The sequence below is a fragment of the Martes martes genome, assembly GCF_963455335.1.
Source record: "Martes martes genome assembly, chromosome: 13".
NCBI classification, from domain to species: Eukaryota; Metazoa; Chordata; class Mammalia; order Carnivora; family Mustelidae; genus Martes; species Martes martes.
Window position 1 is genome coordinate 91665352 of NC_137901.1, and position 17801 is coordinate 91683152.

General features: G+C 52.8%; 1 protein-coding gene and 1 long non-coding RNA gene across 4 annotated transcripts in view; one reads left to right on the forward strand and one right to left on the reverse strand.

The window, feature by feature from the left end:
* Window positions 1-16011, reverse strand: part of STX2 (syntaxin 2) — a 32015-nt gene extending 16004 nt beyond the window's left edge. For all 3 annotated transcript variants that reach the window (XM_080821816.1, XM_080821817.1, XM_080821818.1), the window contains exons 1-3: window positions 15858-16011; window positions 6612-6686; window positions 2987-3086 (exon numbers count right to left, since the gene is read on the reverse strand). In XM_080821816.1, coding sequence (XP_080677942.1) covers window positions 2987-3086; window positions 6612-6686; window positions 15858-15887 — 205 coding nt within the window. In that variant the 5' untranslated portion in view covers window positions 15888-16011. The remainder of the gene's footprint in view (window positions 1-2986; window positions 3087-6611; window positions 6687-15857) is intronic.
* Window positions 16012-16339: 328 nt separating this feature from the next.
* Window positions 16340-17801, forward strand: LOC308354396. The gene is made up of 3 exons (XR_013967859.1): window positions 16340-16383; window positions 16608-17095; window positions 17327-17801. It is a non-coding gene; the product is annotated as an uncharacterized lncRNA (long non-coding RNA).

Genomic DNA, 17801 nt, shown 5'->3' on the forward strand with positions numbered 1-17801 from the left:
CCAGAGAGCTCTGTTCACGCAGGCAATGTGGCTGCAAGGGCACAGAGAGCATCCGTTAGTGGCAGTGGGAGGGACGCCCCCCGTGATGAAAGGCCCAGTCCTCCAGTTGTGAAGGCCTTGACCCCCAGCTTTCTGCCGCACATGCGTCTGGCCCAGCCCTGGAAGGAGGGAAACAGCTGGCTACAGAAGGTGTCACGGGACCAGGCTTGGGGCGAGAACAGGGCTGCCCATCAGGCAACAGCACTGAGTCAGCGTTACTGTCCCCAGCCAGATGAATAGTGCCAGCGAGCAAGAGTGTCCTTCGGAGATGAGCCCCAAAATGGTCACTCTGAAAGGAGTCAGCACAAATAACAGCACACACGGAACACACACATCACACACGACAGCACTTACAGTGTGTGTCCGTAGAGGCGCACACACAAAGGTCAGCGTAGCCAATGTGGACAACTGCTGAGGCCCACGCACCGTCACTGCAACCTTCCCGTCGATTTGAAAATGTTCACGCTGAAACTATAGAGAGCATGTCTAATGGTGCCAGTCCCTTGATCCAGCAGGAACAGGCCCAGGAACAGGACACTAGGGTGCGGCCTGGTGGGCCTGGGCAGCCCGTCCACCCGTCGAGTACCCCACCCCGGAGCTGGGCAGGGAGAGTGCCAAGGCACCCCCGCCTGCCAGGGGCCGGCAGCCTGTGCATCGCCCCAGGCTCCCCCCTCCCAGGGCCCAGTTCCACAGGACATCAACTGTGCTTCTCTTTTCAAGGGTCAACTAAGTAGGCACTAGGATAGTGCCTCCCACATTTTGGTTCACACTCTGTCATGAAACAGACAAAAGACCAGAGCAATAGTTTTATTCACAGCCCAGAAGGGACTACTGGGAAGCATTAAGAGCTCTGCCTGTGGGGCACCTGGGCGGCTCAGTGGGTTAAAGCCACTGCCTTCAGCTCAGGTCGTGATCCCAGGGTCCTGGGATCGAGCCCCACATCAGGCTCTCTGCTCCAGGAGCTTGCTTCCTCCTCTCTCTCTGCCTGCCTGTCTGCCTACTTGTGATCTCTGTCTGTCAAATAAATAAATAAAATCTTTAAAAAAAAAAAAAAAGAGCTCTGTCTGCATTCAAAGGGCAGTGTTACCCGTGTAAGTTCTTTGGAGGTAAATTATTCAAAAGAAAAAGAAAGAAAAAATGCTAATATTCATTCAAATTCAATTTTCCCCAAGAATCAAGATATTAGTAGATGTTACATGAAAAGTTCTGTGGGCAAATAAGTGCGTGGAACACACTACTAAGGTAAACGGGACTTTATTTAGGCCGTACTGCTCGGGGTCTTTATTCCTGAGGACATGAACCTCCCAAGAGGGGGTCCGGCGTGACGAGGGGCCGCAGCTCCTGTCTCACAGGCTGGTGACGACATTCATGCCCCGGAACACGTTTCAGGAAACGGCCTTCTAAACCATAAGGTAAGGCACCTACTGAGGGTCAAAGCATTATTTTACAAGACACGCAAAATCTTAAAATTAAGAACATGCTGGGGTGCCTGGGTGGCTCCGTGGGTGAAGCCTCTGCCTTCGGCTCGGGTCATGATCTCAGGGTCCTGGGATCGAGCCCCGCATCGGGCTCTCTGCTAGGCCGGGAGCCTGCTTCCCCGTCTCTCTGCCTGCCTCTCTGCCTACTTGTGATCTCTCTCTCTTTCTGCCTGCCTCTCTACTTGTGATATCTGTCTGTCAAATAAATAAATAAAATCTTTAAAAAAAAATTAAGAACGTGTTCATTTTCCATGTAATATCTTTATTTTGTCAACGTAAGGCTATATACCAAATAATTCTCTAACAAAAAGTTGCTTTCAGCTTTCCTCCGAGGTTGAGAACAAGTGTCCCCACCACCACTTCCACTTAACCCCGTATCAGAGGCCACTGAAGTAAGTCCACTAAAAATTGCACAAAGCGAAGGGAAAAGCGTCATTATTCGCAGATCACATGTCTGGGCGCAGAGCCAACCCAACGTGGATCTACACAGAAATTAACCGCATTAATAGGTAATTAGGTGAGATAATGGGTCAACGTGTAAGAACCCACCGTACTTCTAGACACAGAAACAAACAGCGAACACAACCTGCGGCAGGTACTGTTACACTGTTTACACTAGCCGCCTTGTAAGAAACACAGTGCGAGGTGTGTGCGGTCCCTACACCAAACCCTGTGAGCACGACTGAGAGAGATCAAAGAAATGAAAATTGTAGAGGGACAGACCCTTTTACGGATTAAAAGATATAATATTGTAAAGATACCAATTCTTCCCCAAAATGATGGATGGTTTCCAAGTCACAATCTCTGGCTTATCCAGATCTATCTTACCTTTGTTTTTTTTTTAAGATTTTATTTGTCAGATAGAGAGAGCACGCACACAAGCAGGGGGAGCAGCAGAGGGAGAGGGAGTAGCAGACCCCCAGCTGAGCAGGGAGCCCGATGCGGGGCTCGATCCCAGGACCCCGGGATCATACCTGAGCCAATAGCAGATGCTTAACCAACTGAGCCACCCAGGGGCCCCAACCATCCTACCTTTAAAGTTTTCAAAATTTATCTCTCCAGATCAAGGAAACACTCCCTTATAATTACCAAGGTCCTCAGTCCTGGTTAACTTAAAATCGTTTCTGAACAGACATCCAGAACAGCACACTCCATATAGAACAACCTTTCCTGAACACTTAAGATCCCCGTAAACCTGCCCTAACAAATGCTGCTTTCCAACTCAGTCTCTTACTAACTTTCCTTTATTTTGTTTAAAGATTTACTTTATCCTAGAGAGAGTGAGCAGGAGCAGGGAGAGGAGCAGAGGGAGAGAAGTGCGTCGGAATGGCGGGGCGGGGCAGGGCGGCTGCCGACTTCCGGGATCCTGACAAGCTCCCTGCGCCACGGCGCGCGTGCAGTCAGGGCTGAGGCCTGGTTCACAGGCAGTGAGAGAGAGACGGGCACAGTTTTTAAAGCCAGTGACTTACTTCCTTCTGGGTTTGGTGCAGAAAGTATGATGCTGTGGTTTTTCTTTACTTCTTCAACATATTGAGCTATTTTATCTGTACTGTTCCTGATCTCCTCAACCTAGGACAGATACAAACAGCCATCACTGTTGTAGCAAATTCCAACTTGCTACCCCTTCCTATTACCTAGAAAGGGAAGGAAAAAGGAAGGAAGGAAATGAACAATCACATCAAGAAATACCAGCCTTTTTCAATTCTCACATTGATAATTACTTATTTTAAAGATAAAGAAAATTATCATGTTAAGATCCATACTCCCATGACTAAGGCGATATCAACCAACATTCACTAACAGAACTATCAGGTGGGAAAAACCTTAACAATCAATAGCCAAGCGTTAGCATAGGTGACGGTCACTGGAGGCACACGGCCACGCACCCAGCGCTCTGAGCAGTCGAGGAGGCGGTGGCTACGCCTCCGTGTGGGGAGGTGTTCGCAGCCAACAGGGCCAAGCCTTCATAGTCCGTTTTCACCTCCCATGATCTAAACTATTCAATGCTTGTTTCAAAATGTAAGGTACTCACCAGTGAGATTTATCCAAATGGATCCATGCATCCATAATTATCACACCAGAAAAATAGCTTAAATATTTACTGATTTGTTTTAAAACAGTAATTACAAAACCACTGCATGTTGTGGCAGTAGCCCACATCCCAGTCCCGTGAGTGTCCCCTTACAAGGGACTCTGCGGATGGGGCTGAGAGTCTTAAGATGGGAAATTATCCTGGACTGTCTGAGTCGCCCCCAAGCAGCCACAGGACTCCTCACAAAAAGGAGGCGGAGGGTCAAATCTGGAAGACGGGGGTGTGCCAACTTGAGCAGCCTCTTCCCTGGAGCCTCCAGAAGGAGCCAGCCCTGCCGGCAGGCTCCTTTCAGGTCCGGCGGGGACCGATTGATGACGAATGCATGTCGGGGGAAAAGCCACTCGATCGTGCTAATTTGTGACAGCAGCGGGGAGAGACTAAGTCCACATATATACTCGTGAGAGAAGGAGAGGAAAGGAGGACTTCGTATCACTATAAAGATGGTCTTGACCACATGGACTCCATGAAGGGGTCTTGGCTTCCCCAGAGGCCCCAGGGCCCAGCTGGAAAGCACATCTGGAAAACCCAAGTGTTGGAGGAGAGGGTAACACAGAACGCTGCCTTCCGAGAAAGGAGCACGGCCGTTACCACGGGGCCTGGAGGCGATTTCCAGCCACACATAATTCCTGTAGGACTTTACGGACTTCACGTGCAAAAACAATTAATAAAATAAAAGCTGATTCTTTTAAACATCTGCTAGTTCCTCATGAAGGTGTAAACACATGCAGCGATGCTCTGGGTTCAGTGTGCAGACCGGCAGCCCCACCAGCGGCCCTGAAAGTGCCGATTCTGCAGGAAACTACAGTCATCGGGAGAAAAGACACCATTTGGCCCCCGCAGAGTTCTGCAGTAGACACCCCCTCAGCCTCCCCAACAGCAGCCCTAGTGTGGCCCAGAAAGGAAAGGAGGCTGTCACACTCCCCGCACAGTGCCAGGGGGCAACGCCGCAGTCACGGTGGTGCCCACTCCCACCGACAGCCAGGAGGGCCATGGCATGGGGTCTCTTTCTGTCCCTTACAAATCACCTTCACAAAGGGGATGTTCCCTGGTCACCCAGTAGGGCACCATCCTAAGTCCTTAACCAAACACCAGCCAGGTACAAAATCCTATCTTTTACAACATTCTTTGTGATGTTTAAGATCTGAATGCCGCTCTCTAAAAACAAGTTTGTGTTAACAATATCGTTGTCTATTTGTCTAAGAAGTCACTCCACGAAGCTTGACTGTGAAATGAAACAACTATTTAACAAGTGAGAACCTAACTTCAGTTGGGTTCTGCTGCCCCCGAGCCCACACACCGTTCTCCCACTTCTGGGGTGCCACAGCCAAGCCGGGTCAGCACGTGGTTCCCAGAAACCAAGAGCCGGGTCTGTGGTATACGAGTCTTGCATCAGACATAACAGCAACATTTCATTAACACCAGGAGAGTCTTTAAGAACTACATTTTCACAAGGAACTGGCATGAAAGAATTAAGCAGGTAAAGGGGGTAAAATACAAAAATAATTTCACAAAGTGAATAGGTAAAGTCAAGACAATACGAGGGTCTCACTTCCAAAGGGAAACCAGGAAATGCAATATCGTAACTGCTTTGCACTTTAAAGTGAGTCCCTGTATCAAACAATGACTTTCATGGTTTTCCCACTAGGTACAATCAGGAGCTAACATCATAAATACAAGAAACCCCACAGCTACACTAATCCTAGATATTCAGCAAACTCTGAAAACTGCTAACTTTTCATATATTTGTATTAAAACAGTACACTTTTAGGACTTTATTTATATTTATTTGAGAGAGAACGAGCACAAGAGCATGAGTATGAGCAGGAGCAGAGGCAGAGAGAGAAGCAGGCTGTCCACTGAGCAGAGAGCCCGATGTGGGACTCGATCCCAGGACCCTGAGATCATGACCTGAGCCAAAGGCAGACACTTCACTGAGTGAGCCATATAAGCACCCCAATATATTACTTTTTTTTAATCACATCTGCACACTTATAGGCCCGTTCAGACTGTCCGAGCATTCAAGAGCCAATGACACTATCAGACCAGGTTCACACAACCACGGCAAACCATGCAAGGGCAGTTTTCATCATTAAATAACGGTAACGGACATCTTTCTTCATGTTTAACAAAGTCAAAATATTTGTTCTGTGACTCAAATTCAAAAATGTGAAATCATGGAAAATTTGGTGAAATAGGACTTAGGTTTAAGCCCAGAACCAGCCTTGGGGAGCTACAAGGGAGAGGAAAGGTTCTGCAGCAAGCCCGTGGGAGCAGACAAGCGTCGCGGTCAGCCCCAGGGAACGCGGTCCCAGGCTGCTGGGCCAGGGCCGACACCTCGGAGAAAGGCCAAGCGGACGGATGGCAGTGTTCCCACAGTTATATACCTGTTCACGCATTACACTCTGCAGAAGAACTGAAGATGCGTTCAATGATCTCAGAAATGTTTCTGCGTTATGAGCTCTAGGACACATACGGTCACCATCCAGGGACCTGCTGCTGCTCCAGGAGAAACAAGAGAAGTAGCATCCTGTGCACGCATCAGCCAAGGGGCACCCCTGCCACCAGGACTGGCATGCCGTTCTCTAAAGGACGAGGGGGCCCTGGGGTGAGGACCTGTGAGACACAGGCCTACTACAGGGCGTGGCAGGTCTCCCAGAGCCAGCCTAGCCACAGAGGAGCTATCTCCCGGCCCCAGCTCCACATTGAGAGAAGCGCCGCCCAAGGCGGGAGTGTAGAGCTCCTCCTTGGGGAGGACAGGGGACCTGGGGTCCAGGGCTGCAAACCACCACTCCCAGCAGCCCCTCCCCAAGCCTCTTACCAGGAAGAATGGCTCAATACAACCAGGTATGTTCAGGGCATGAAAAATTCTAGAGAATGTCCGTTAACAGAAACAACTTTTGCAAATGTTACATTTAGCATTATTTCAAATACCACACACACACAGTTACACTAACTGTGTTTAAAGAAGAAAGTCTAGCTGGGCTTCATCGAATGGCTCTTACCTGATGGAAGAAATCATCCATGAAATGGTCCTTTTCAACAACAACACTTGTATCCCCATCGTCATCTTTTCTACACTAAAATGGAAAATAAAAAAAGGAAAATTCAGATTTTAGAGATGTTCATGTAGGCCCACAAGGTCAAAGAGAAAAGCGACCAGCTGGAGCGCGAACTCTAACAAGCCAGCGCTGTCTGCGACAGACTGGTGGGGCGGGGTGGAGGCAGCAGACAGCCCTGGGGGCAGCACAGCCACCTCCTGGAAGCAATGGTGGGACTTCCCAGAACTTGGCGACAAGGAGCTGCTCATTTGCACCACGGAAGTCAACGTGACACCCCAAGTTTTATCCTCAAGAAGCAAACCCCTCGTACCGCATATTTTCTATAAAGATGAAAAATGCTGACAGCATGGGCTAACTTTTCTAAAGCACATAGTTTTCAAGGAACTTGCACCTGTAGCAGCCGGCGGTCCTCATTGTTCCCTACGTGAGTGACTCCCAGGGGCGTCCACAAACACTCTGTGGGCACTCTAATAAGGAAACACTTACTAGGAAGCAGAAAAGCAACTGTCCTGACCACTGGAAAGAACCGGGGATGCTGCACCAGCAACCAGGCTCTGAATGTTTAAATCCCATCGGAGAACATTCTAGGGCAGTTCTCAAACTTGAGGTGCAGGAGAGTCGTGGGAAGGCTGGGTCTCTGACTCGGCAGGTCAGGGTGGAGCATTCGGAGCATTCTAGTACGTCGGACACGGTCTCCTGCCGCTGCTGGTCCCGGGACCCCCTGTGAAGAGCCACTTTCCAGGGAGGCTAAGCCTGTACAGCAGAAGCCAGCCCTGGGAAGGCAGCCGTGCAAGGCACATGCGCAGAGCACCACCAGCCCAGGGGACTGCTCGGCGGCTCACCGTGGGCATCAAAGGCGTGTCTGCAGCATCCCCTAGTGGGGCTGGCGGGACTGCAGGACAAGGAAAGAAAACCTGCCAAAAAGTCCATGGGGGGAACGGCTCTGAACCATGTGCCTGAGGACACAACAGATGAGCCCTGCAGAAGCCGAGGCGGCCGTGGGTTGCGGGAATTCTCAGAACCTTAGCAAAATGGAAGTCGTGACCCACTCCAAGTCTGCACTGCAGCGTTACTGATCTACAGCCTAGGAATAACTAGCAGACAAAATTCCACTAGAATTTAGCTAAGAAACATCGGCAAAGTTCGTAAATGTTTAAGAAAACATAGGAGGCCTTCCCTCTGCACCATCCGGGGCCCTCACAAAAGCCAGGAGATTTGGCCTAAGAGTCACCAATACTCTCCCACCGCCCTGAGGAGATCTCTGGAGGTCACCTCGCTCAGCCTGGGGCCTCTTCTGGGCGAAGATAAGGCACGTCTGTTGGCCGAGGCAAAGGGAAAAGAGAGGTTTCTCTACGATACAGAGGAAGAGCTCGCTCAGAGGAGCGGCTTGCGGGAGGAGAACGGGAGGAAGCCCTAATCGCAGGGTGACATAGTGCGCGGGGACCAGAGGAGCGGGGCGGGACCAGCACGACAGGACCAGGGGGGCAGTGGGCAAGGGGAAGCAGAAGCACCACCGCACGAGCCTGCACACACTCTCTCTCGCTGGAGGGACCCACTGGCACCCCTCAGACAGGCGTGGCCACACACTGTGATAACCCTGTTTGTTCCCTGTGCCCTGACTCCCCTTAGCGTCCTGAGTCACACTGAGCCACCACCTTGCTCTCACATGACGACAGCTGTTGAGAAAGACGCCTGGGTGAGGGCTATTTACAATGCTGGGTTTGTCTGTGTTAACAGGACAAGTGTGACGAGTTGAAATGTGTCCCTAGGAAAGCAGACGTAGAAGGCCTAACCCCAGACGTCAGCCTGTGAACCTCGGTGGGAACAAGGGACACAGCAAGAAAGCAGCGTCCCCCAGATGTGGGCTCCAGACTGCTCCCCGCAGCACCTGAACCTCCGAGGTCTGTCTCCTGGTCTGTGAACCATGGGCTCTCCCGGCCCCACCTCCTTCAGAGACGGGTTGTAAGCACCTCCGTCCCCCTGTGTGACCGAAGGGGTCTCTGCGTCACAGGGCTGTGTCATCAGCTCATTCTAGTCTCGGCTGTGAGCAGAGCCACACTTGAGCCGGGCACCAGCAAGCACGCCACCGCAACGGACGTCAAGGGGAGCCCCGGGTACTTCAACCCCACCAGGCGGGCCTGGCTCGCGAAGACAGAGCGCTGCTGCTGGTGCACCCGGGGCTGCAGGAAGCACCCTCGCCAACCACCACCCACGGCCCGGGTCCGCATCGCCGCGTCACACGCTGGAACACAAACCACACGGTGCAGGGCTGTGCTCAGGTCCTCAGAGCAGAGCAGTCCTGGGCCAGCATGTGCCCCCCCATCTGTCCCACTTTACAAAGCTCACCACCAACAACTCCCCCACACTGACTCTGGCCACAAAGAGCTGCCCTTCACTGCCAGCTCCAACACTCGGCCAATGGTCCCATTCATTCTACTGTCCCCATGCTGCCAGAGGCCGAGGCGCCGAGGACAGAGGGGCTGCCCTTGTCGATCTGAGTCCAAATACCCTCGCTCTTAAAAATTCTCCATCCATACCTCAGAGGAAGGAGCTTCCCCAGAGGTCCTCTGTCTGCTACCAGGCCCTCCTCCAGACTCCTGGCGGCAGCCTTGCCCCTCGCTTCCCAGAGTGTACTCCGCACCCCACTCATCCTGACTTGGCCCTGTACCGCCCTACGGTGGCTATCCGTCTTCCCTTCTCCAAGGCAGGGTCTCAGCAGGAAACAGTTATGTCACATCCCGCTCGAGTCAGGAGCAAGAGTGAAACAGCACCACGCAACCAGCTGGCTTCCTGTGAATGGACGTGAACCTGACTTAGGAGTGAGTGCGGCGGTTCCAACTGTGGCCCGGGGCCAGAAAGATGAGAAAGGCGTCCGCCCCACCGGACTCCCGGACTCTCGCAGGGCCGCTCCCATCTCTCGGCTCTGAAAGTCACTGCAGACTCACACAGGGCGCTTTGGTTTTGCCTGCTGGGGAACGTTGGGGAACGCTGCAAAGCTGCTCAAGGAGAAGGAATACGACAATGAGCCTTGGGTGCATCCACCACATGGTTCAACCACCATCTCCCTGCAACCGGTCCTGCTTCACCCGCACCCCCCACCCCCACGGCACTAGGTCACCCCAGGTGAGTAACACAGAGAACACGCCTGCCGGTGGCTCCATGCCACAGAAAACCCCAGCTGCCACTCCAGGAGACACAGCGGCCCACTGCGGTGCTCGGGGACACAGTTCCCAACCTCAAGCCACTGTGGGGAGCACGTTACATCGCCGTCACACTTCCACGCTGGGCGCTGACTGCACCCCATGCACAGCGCCCACCGGCAAACCAGACCGAGGAAGCCCCATGCTGCCTCCACCCTCCGACCCGTGCCGCACCCCTGATCTCTGGCCAGCCCTATAGGCAAGGGGCTGCCCTCTCTGCCTGCAACCGGGAAAGAGCCAGAGGACTTGGAATGCATTTTCTCCTTCGTCTCCTTTCTTTATCCTTAATTTACCACCTTTACCTCTACTTCTTATCTCTAATGGGAATTCACAAAGCTATCAGGTAGTTGGAGATGGGCTCCATCACTGTCTTAGGTCCTCCATTCCTAAGGAAGGGAAAGGGGAAAGCGAGACCCCGCAGACAGAACACTGCTACTCACAGGAGGGCCTCCTCCAGTCCCTCCCACCAGGACAGTGGAGTCCGAGCCCTGACCCAGCCCTGGCCGCGGCTTTACCCTGAATAACGAAACAACTCGTGCCAAAGCACTTACTAAAAGCAGTGGGAATACTCTCCAGTGTGACGGGCTTGATTTCCAAAGTGTCAAAGTGCAAGATAAACACTCAAACATCAACATTCCGTTTCTGTTAAATTTTAAAAGAGACCTCCGTCGAAGCGGCGTATAAAAAAATTCTCCCTGAGTGAGAAAAAAATTCTCCCTGAGTGACCACTGTCAGGAGCAGACACGGAGCAGTGTCCATGCGCAAGGACTCCTCAACAGACACGAATAATCCGCCACTGGAATGCTGTTAAGATTTCAACAGAAGCCGAACTATCCCAAGTTAGCAGAATCTGGACTTGGATAAAACACTTGCACAGATAGTAACTGTGGGCACGTAAGTTACATTTTCTTGAAACACATACAGCCGTGATACCTTTGATGCTAGAAAACATTAACTCAGATCATTTAAGTAAAAGCAAAGAACGCCTGTAACTGAATACAGGGAGAGCCGTCTACCGGCGTCTGTATGTGACGTGCCTTCCTGCTGCGTTTACGTTACTGCGGCTGACGCCCTGCGGCAGAATGTCACCTCGTTTCACGTTGGTGTATTTGCCTGAGCGCTTGTCTCCACTCTGAATACTACACAGACCTTTTACAGGTACTTAGACTTTACATCAACAGAACCCTACTGCAGAGACGTTTCTGCAATTTGACTCTTCTTCTCCCCATGACCCCTTTAAAGGTTTCTCCTTATCTCTCACCACGACTCTGACAAACCAGCCCTCTTTCCGTCCTTCACACCAACTTGACCCCACCTTGGAGCCTCGGGGCCTGCTGTGCCTTCTGCGGGCCCGCGCCCCTGCCGGCTTCTCCTTCTCATTCTGGCCCCAAGGAGCCCACCCACAGCCATCCTCCCTGCTCTATTTCCCTCAGAGCAGGAACTTACTCATTCCTGCCTGCCCCCCACAAGTGGCCGGGCAGCAAGGACACCATCTGCCTTCTCACAGCCCCTGCACCAGGGTCCCATTCAGAGGGATCAGCGGAGCAAATGAACAGAAGGTGGAGGAGACCGAGGTGCAGATGGAGAGGACAGAGGACACAAGCAGCAGAGATGCACACAGGGCTGAGACAAAGCAGGTGTGACCTGGGCGGGGGCATTACCCGTGGTCCCTGGTCCCACCCCACAGCGGGAGACCAGGTGGCACATTCTGCCCCCCAGTTCTGAGGCACCACCATTCTACTTTGAATAAATCTCCTCCCTTCTCTGTTGTAGCTAATGGGTTTCTGTCCTTTGCACCCCAAAGAGCCTTGAGGACAACACATTCCACTGTCATCTCCATTTTCCTCACCGTGGGATCTTGAAACGGAAACACACCAGCTCAACCCGGCAGTTCCAAACACAACTGGCCACACCAGTCGGCCCTGGAAAGGGTGAAGAGTCTGGAAGAAAACAGGACTGTCCGTGCTCAGAGACAGGAGGACAGCCACCTCTGGGGACATAAGAAGAGAGCAGGGCAGGAAGACTTCCCAGAGGTGATGCCTGCATGCGCTGAGACCATGAGGGCGTGACAGGCAGGCAGAGAAGGGGGACGTGGGGAGCAGCACGCATAAAGGCAGGGAAGGGGGAGGCCACATCGGCAACAGCAGACAATGACGGGACCAAGGCGGCCCAGGAAAAGCGTGCACCAAAGAGGACACCCTCTTATGAACTGCCTTTCATGAACTGGTTCTCTTAGGTTTTCTATTCCTTAAATTCACAAGAGACTTGAGGTCCAAAACAAGAATTAATCTGTGGAAATGCTGAAGTTTTGTTGTCTTAAAAAGACACATCATGCCTACAAATGAACATATTTATGACAGTTAAGAACAGAGAACCCATAGGGCACCTGGGTGGCTCAGTGGGATGGGCCTCTGCCTTCAGCTCGGGTCGTGATCTCAGGGTCCTGGGATCGAGTCCCACATCAGGCTCTCCGCTCGGCAGGGAGCCTGCTTCCTCCTTTCTCTCTCTCCCTGCCTGCCTCTCTGCCTACTTGTGATCTCTCTCTGTCAAATGAATAAGTAAGATCTTTAAAAAAAAAAAAAAAAAGAACAGAGAACCCACGGATTCCAACTGAGGGAACGGTTTCGACAAATGAAATATAAAAAGTTAGCAGAACTAAATAAGCCATAAAATTCTAAACTATAAACATACACATACAGGAAATGATAAATACACTCTAAAATTCTTAGCATTTTAAGTGACAGTGAAGTATTTAGGAAAAAACGTTTTATTTTACAAATGGGAATCTGAATCTTTATAACGCACAAGTGGAGCTGTCAAAAAATAACTTTCAAAATATCTGCGCAGCTTTTCCTGCCCTTTAATAAACTATATTTGCACCCTAAATCAGGGATTAAAAATACTCATTTTCTCATTTCCCTTAGGTCTACTAATGAAGACACAGAATGACCATGTGTTTGTGTTTATTATCCTGTAAACAATACCCACAATTAAAATCATAGTTTCTCTACTCTTTTTTTTTAAGAATTTATTTATTTATTTGACAGACAAAGATCACAAGTAGGCAGAGAGGCAGGCAGACAGGGAGAGAGGAGGAAGCAGGCTCCCTGCCGAGCAGAGAGCCCGATGCAGGACTCGATCCCAGGACCCTGAGATCATGACCTGAGCTGAAGGCAGAGGCTTTAAACCACTGAGCCACCCAGGCGCCCAGTTTCTCTACTCTTAACTAGAATACGTCCATTCGCATACACAAACTTTTTTAAAAAGGCAATCATAACACATCTAGGGTCCCTGTCTCCGAGAACAGGTATTCCTCCTGCCTCGGCCATTTGCCTCCATGTGTGCTCCCACCTCTCTGCATCCTGCACACCCTGTCCTAGAGACCTGGCACTCACGGGTCTCTTGGACACATGGCTCTTTTACTTTCTAGAAATCAGAAACCGCATCATCCTGAACAAGTCACTAACTTTCTGCACCCAAAGAGATTGGCTGCTCAAGAAGAGAAACATTGGTTAGAAGCAGCTAAACCTGAATTTGATGAATTGTATTGAACACACTAATATTTAAGTCTTTTCCAAGGGGTTATCATTGATAATCTTCTCAGGAGAAAGAACTAACAGCTAATAAAGGAAATTTTTGGAGGTTTCCCAAAACAACTATTTTACCAGCTTGGACATCATTGATGAGGCATGTTAACTACCAAATTAAAATTCTCCTAGGTAGGGAAAAAACACCAACTGTTTAGAAACATGATCATGTATGGACATCCAAGTCTTCATTCAAGAACTACTTGGAAAGGATACATTTCCTTAAGGAAAAATAAAAGTGTGACTTTTAGATCTGACAATTTTCAGATGAGCTTTTAAATATTAAAAGTTATTAAACTTTAAATATGTCAATTCTAAATTAATATTTTATACTAGATTTTAAATTAATATTTTATATAAAAATTGCTTTTTATAACTTTCTGTAACCATTAAAAAGCTAATAAATATTAATAGCACTTATAATTACATGGCATTTTCTCCCACCTTCTCCCAGAGTGTCACACGCAGGAGATAATTTCATGTTTCATAACTCCTTCTACTAGTAAACAAGACAGATATTATTATCCCCATTTTATATACAGGAAAATTAAGGTTTTGAGAGTTTTAAAAATAATTTGCCCAAGATTAGACAACTCCACCAGCAGAAATTTCCAACAGTCTGTTCTACAATTGCTCAGTGTCTTGATCTAGAGCAGGATGGTACTGGACTAGAGAAGGCCACTGCTAGCTCTGAAATTCTAGATCAAAATGGGTCATATGTGTTCCTCACCCTACAGCAGAGACAGCTGCGTATACATAAGCTTCAGCAGTGGTAAATAATTGCCCGAATTATTTTTTGGTTAATCAAGCCAAGAAAAGCTGTTTATATAGTCTACTGACAGATTTTTCTTACTGTTCCCCAGAATTACATCTATTCGGAGATCTTCTGTTTGCTAACACTGTTACAATTCTCCTGTTCAGATGCACTCAGCATTTCTTTTTTTTCTTTTAAGATTTGTATTTATTTATATATTTGACAGCGATCACAAGTAGGCAGAGAGGCAGGCAGAGAGAGAGGAAGGAAAGGAGGCTCCCTGCTGAGCAGAGAGCCCGATGCGGGCCCCATCCCAGGACCCTGGGATCATGACCCGAGCTGAAGGCAGAGGCTTTAACCCACTGAGCCGCCCAGGTGCCCCTGAACTCAGCATTTCTTCACTCAACAAGTATTTGAGCTCCTCATGGCACAGAAAAGACATTCTACCGGGTGAGAGAGTGGTAATTTGCTACTTTTAACAGGAGTTCAACTGCAGAGATCAGAATATTCCGCCACTAACAAATCGGGAAGGAGAAAATCACTATGAAGAAAGGCTCCAGGAACCAATGTAAAGCATGACTTCTATGATCCCAAGGGAGGGTCATCCTTTGCCTTCCCCAACCAGGCTTCCTCATTGGATGCACAAGAACACAGGTAATGATTCAAGGGACTATATCCCCTGATCTTTCGTAAGCACGACCTATAACCAGCGGCACTCTAGAAGCAAAGGAGAGTTGTTCACTCCCTGCGTGCAATGCATGTCTCGGGCAGGGGGCCCAGCACAGGGCAGGGGCTTTCCCCGTGCAGTGGGATACAAGACATAAGCCACTCGGCATCGATGACTCGCATTTTTAAAGAAGAAAAGGTCATCATTAACTCCTGGCCTAAAATGTCTCACGTCTCCCACATTCTACAAACACCCAACCCGGTCCCACGGCCGCCGTCTCAGCCCCTGAGCAGTCGAGCTGTCGTCCTCAACACACGCATCACAACTCGCCCGGCTCCTGAGGGAGCTCCCCTGCCGCGCTCAGTCCAGGGCCACTGGCTGCCCCGAGCTGGGAGCGCGGGCGGCGAAGAGAGGGCAAGCAGCGGTCCCGGTTCTCCGAAGGCCGGCTCCTCCCCGGGACCGCGGGCTCGGCACCCGCCCCCGCCCCCGCGCCCACCCCGCGCCCGCAGGCAGGTGGCCTCGCGTGCCTTCCTCCTTCCGCGGGCGCGTCCCGTGTTAGACCCCGGGTCTCAGTGGGCACGGGCACAAGGCCCTGCTGTCGCGCGCTCACACCCGCCCACGGGGGGCGGGGGGGGACCGACCACAGGTCGGTGGGCTCTGGTCGTCCCAAGGGCTGCGTCTGATGCCCCGAAGCGCCTTCAGCCTCGGCGAGCAGCGAGCGGCGCAGGAAAGCGGCTTCGAGGCCCGGCCACTGCCCCGCGCGCCCGGGCCGACCGCGCTCTCAAAGACTCAGTTTCCCCGTCTGTCCGCGAGGGGACAAGCGCTCCCGCCTCTCGCTGGGCAGCGTCCAGGACACGGTGGGGACAGCGACCCCCGCCCGCCTCCCGCCGGTCCCGCCCCCACCCGCCCCGCAGGCCCCCGCGCCTCCCCGCCCCGCCCCGCCCGGCCCGAACCGCTATCCGCCGCCCGTCCGCCGCTCACCGCCCTCAGGTCCGGCAGCCGGTCCCGCATCCCCACGGGCCCGGGCGCCTCGCCCCGCCGCCCAGGCCTGCCCGGCGCCGCCTCCGGCCGCCGCGGACTCTCAGTGGCCGCGCCGCCTCAGCCCGCGGGTGGCCGGCTCCGCGCCGCGCGCTCCCACCGCTCTCCCCACGGGCCGGCGCTGCCCCGGCAACCGCGCCTGCACGCTCTGCGCATGCCCGGCCGCGCCGCACCCTGGCCCACGCAGCCTGCGGGAGCCTCGGCGGTGAGGCCGCGGCCGGAGGGGCGGGGCCGGGCCGCGAGGGGCGGGGCCTGGAAGGAAGGCGGGGCCTGCATGGTGTGGAACAGACTGGGCCCGGCGGGGAGGGGGCGGGCCCGGCGGGGAGGGGGCGGGCCCGGCGGGGAGGGGGCGGGCCCGGCGGGGAGGGGGCGGGCCCGGCGGGGAGGGGGCGGGCCCGGCGGGGAGGGGGCGGGCCCGGCGGGGAGGGGGCGGGCCCGGCGGGGAGGTCGGGGCCCGCGTGAGGAAGCGGTGGGGCCTGGGAGCTGGCAGGGCGGGGGTCTGGGGGCTGGCGGGGTGGGGGCCTGGAGAGGGGGCCCGGGGCCTGGGGAGGCGGGGCGGGGGTCTGTGGGGGGCAGGGGCCTGGGGGCCGGCAGGGTTGTACAGCGACGCGTCTTCGGTCAGCCAGATGTGCCTTTTGTCCCCTCTTGATTTGCTTTTTTGTTTCTGTGCTTTCACACTCATTATTTTTAAAGATCGCGAACGTTTTGGCGAGCATTTCAGCGAGGCCGTGGAAGAGCGCTGGGTGCAGCTTCGGACGCGCGCACCCGGGAGGGGCTGTCTCCTCCAGGACGCACACCGGGGATGTACGCGGCGCTGGAGGAGGGCCCCGTGGGGCGGTGATGCGCACAGGCTCCGGGCCCCGAATGACCCTAACAAAGGCTCTTCTGGAAGCACCTCCTCCATGGAAACCTGCTGATGTCCACCACGGGCGCCCCTGGGTCCCGGGTGCGGCACCCGAGCGTCCGGCGTGCGCGCTGCGGCAGAAACACGCAGGCCCACGGTCAATCCTGATCAAGGCATCCCAAAGAACAGTAAAAGGCGTCCACAGCATCACTCTTAAAATCCTCTTTGTATGGTTTCCCGTGCTCCGTGTCTCATGCCCTGCGGTTCCCAGAACCCCGTGGTCTCTGCACCCCTCCGGGACCACCGCCTCCGGGACCACCGCCTCCGGGGCCTGCAGGTGAGTCAGCACTACTCTCTCAGGCTCTGGGGGTAACCGCTCTCTCCAGCCAGGGCTGGCCCTGCCTGCTGTCTCCTCCCCGCCCTCTATTACTCCTAAACACATAACATGGGCAGCAACTCATGGGATAATGTTGAATTGTCGACCAGAGCTTTCTTCCCTGACTGGGAAAGAATGAAGTGTGGATAGTACATACTCCGTCATCGTTTTCTCTGTCATGTACGTATATAGGCAGCATGGCCACGGTACCTCATGGTGACCGGTTATGGACTTTACCAGATTATGGGGGTGGACCTAGTCTCACCACCTGACCCCTCGCAAGTGGAGGGCTTTTCTCCAGCGGGAAGAGGAGATGCGGCAGAGAGGACGACAGAGAGTCCCCCACCGTGGGATGGAGTCCGTACTCCATCGATGGCTCTGAAATGTAGGGTTCACATACAAGGACTGAAGACAGTACTTCTAGGAGCTAAGGGAGGATGCCAGCTGCCCCCTGACAGCCATCAAGCAAACGGGGACTTCGGTCTTGAGCTATAGGGACCTGTGCTGTGTCAACACGCTGCTTGAGGTTGGTGGCAGATTCTTCCTGGTGCCCCCTAATGACAGGTGACCCCTGACACTTTGATTTCAGCCTTCTGAACCCCAAAGCAGAGAAAGCAGCCCAGACCTCTGACTCCCAGAACTGCAAGCCAATAAATACGTATTGTTG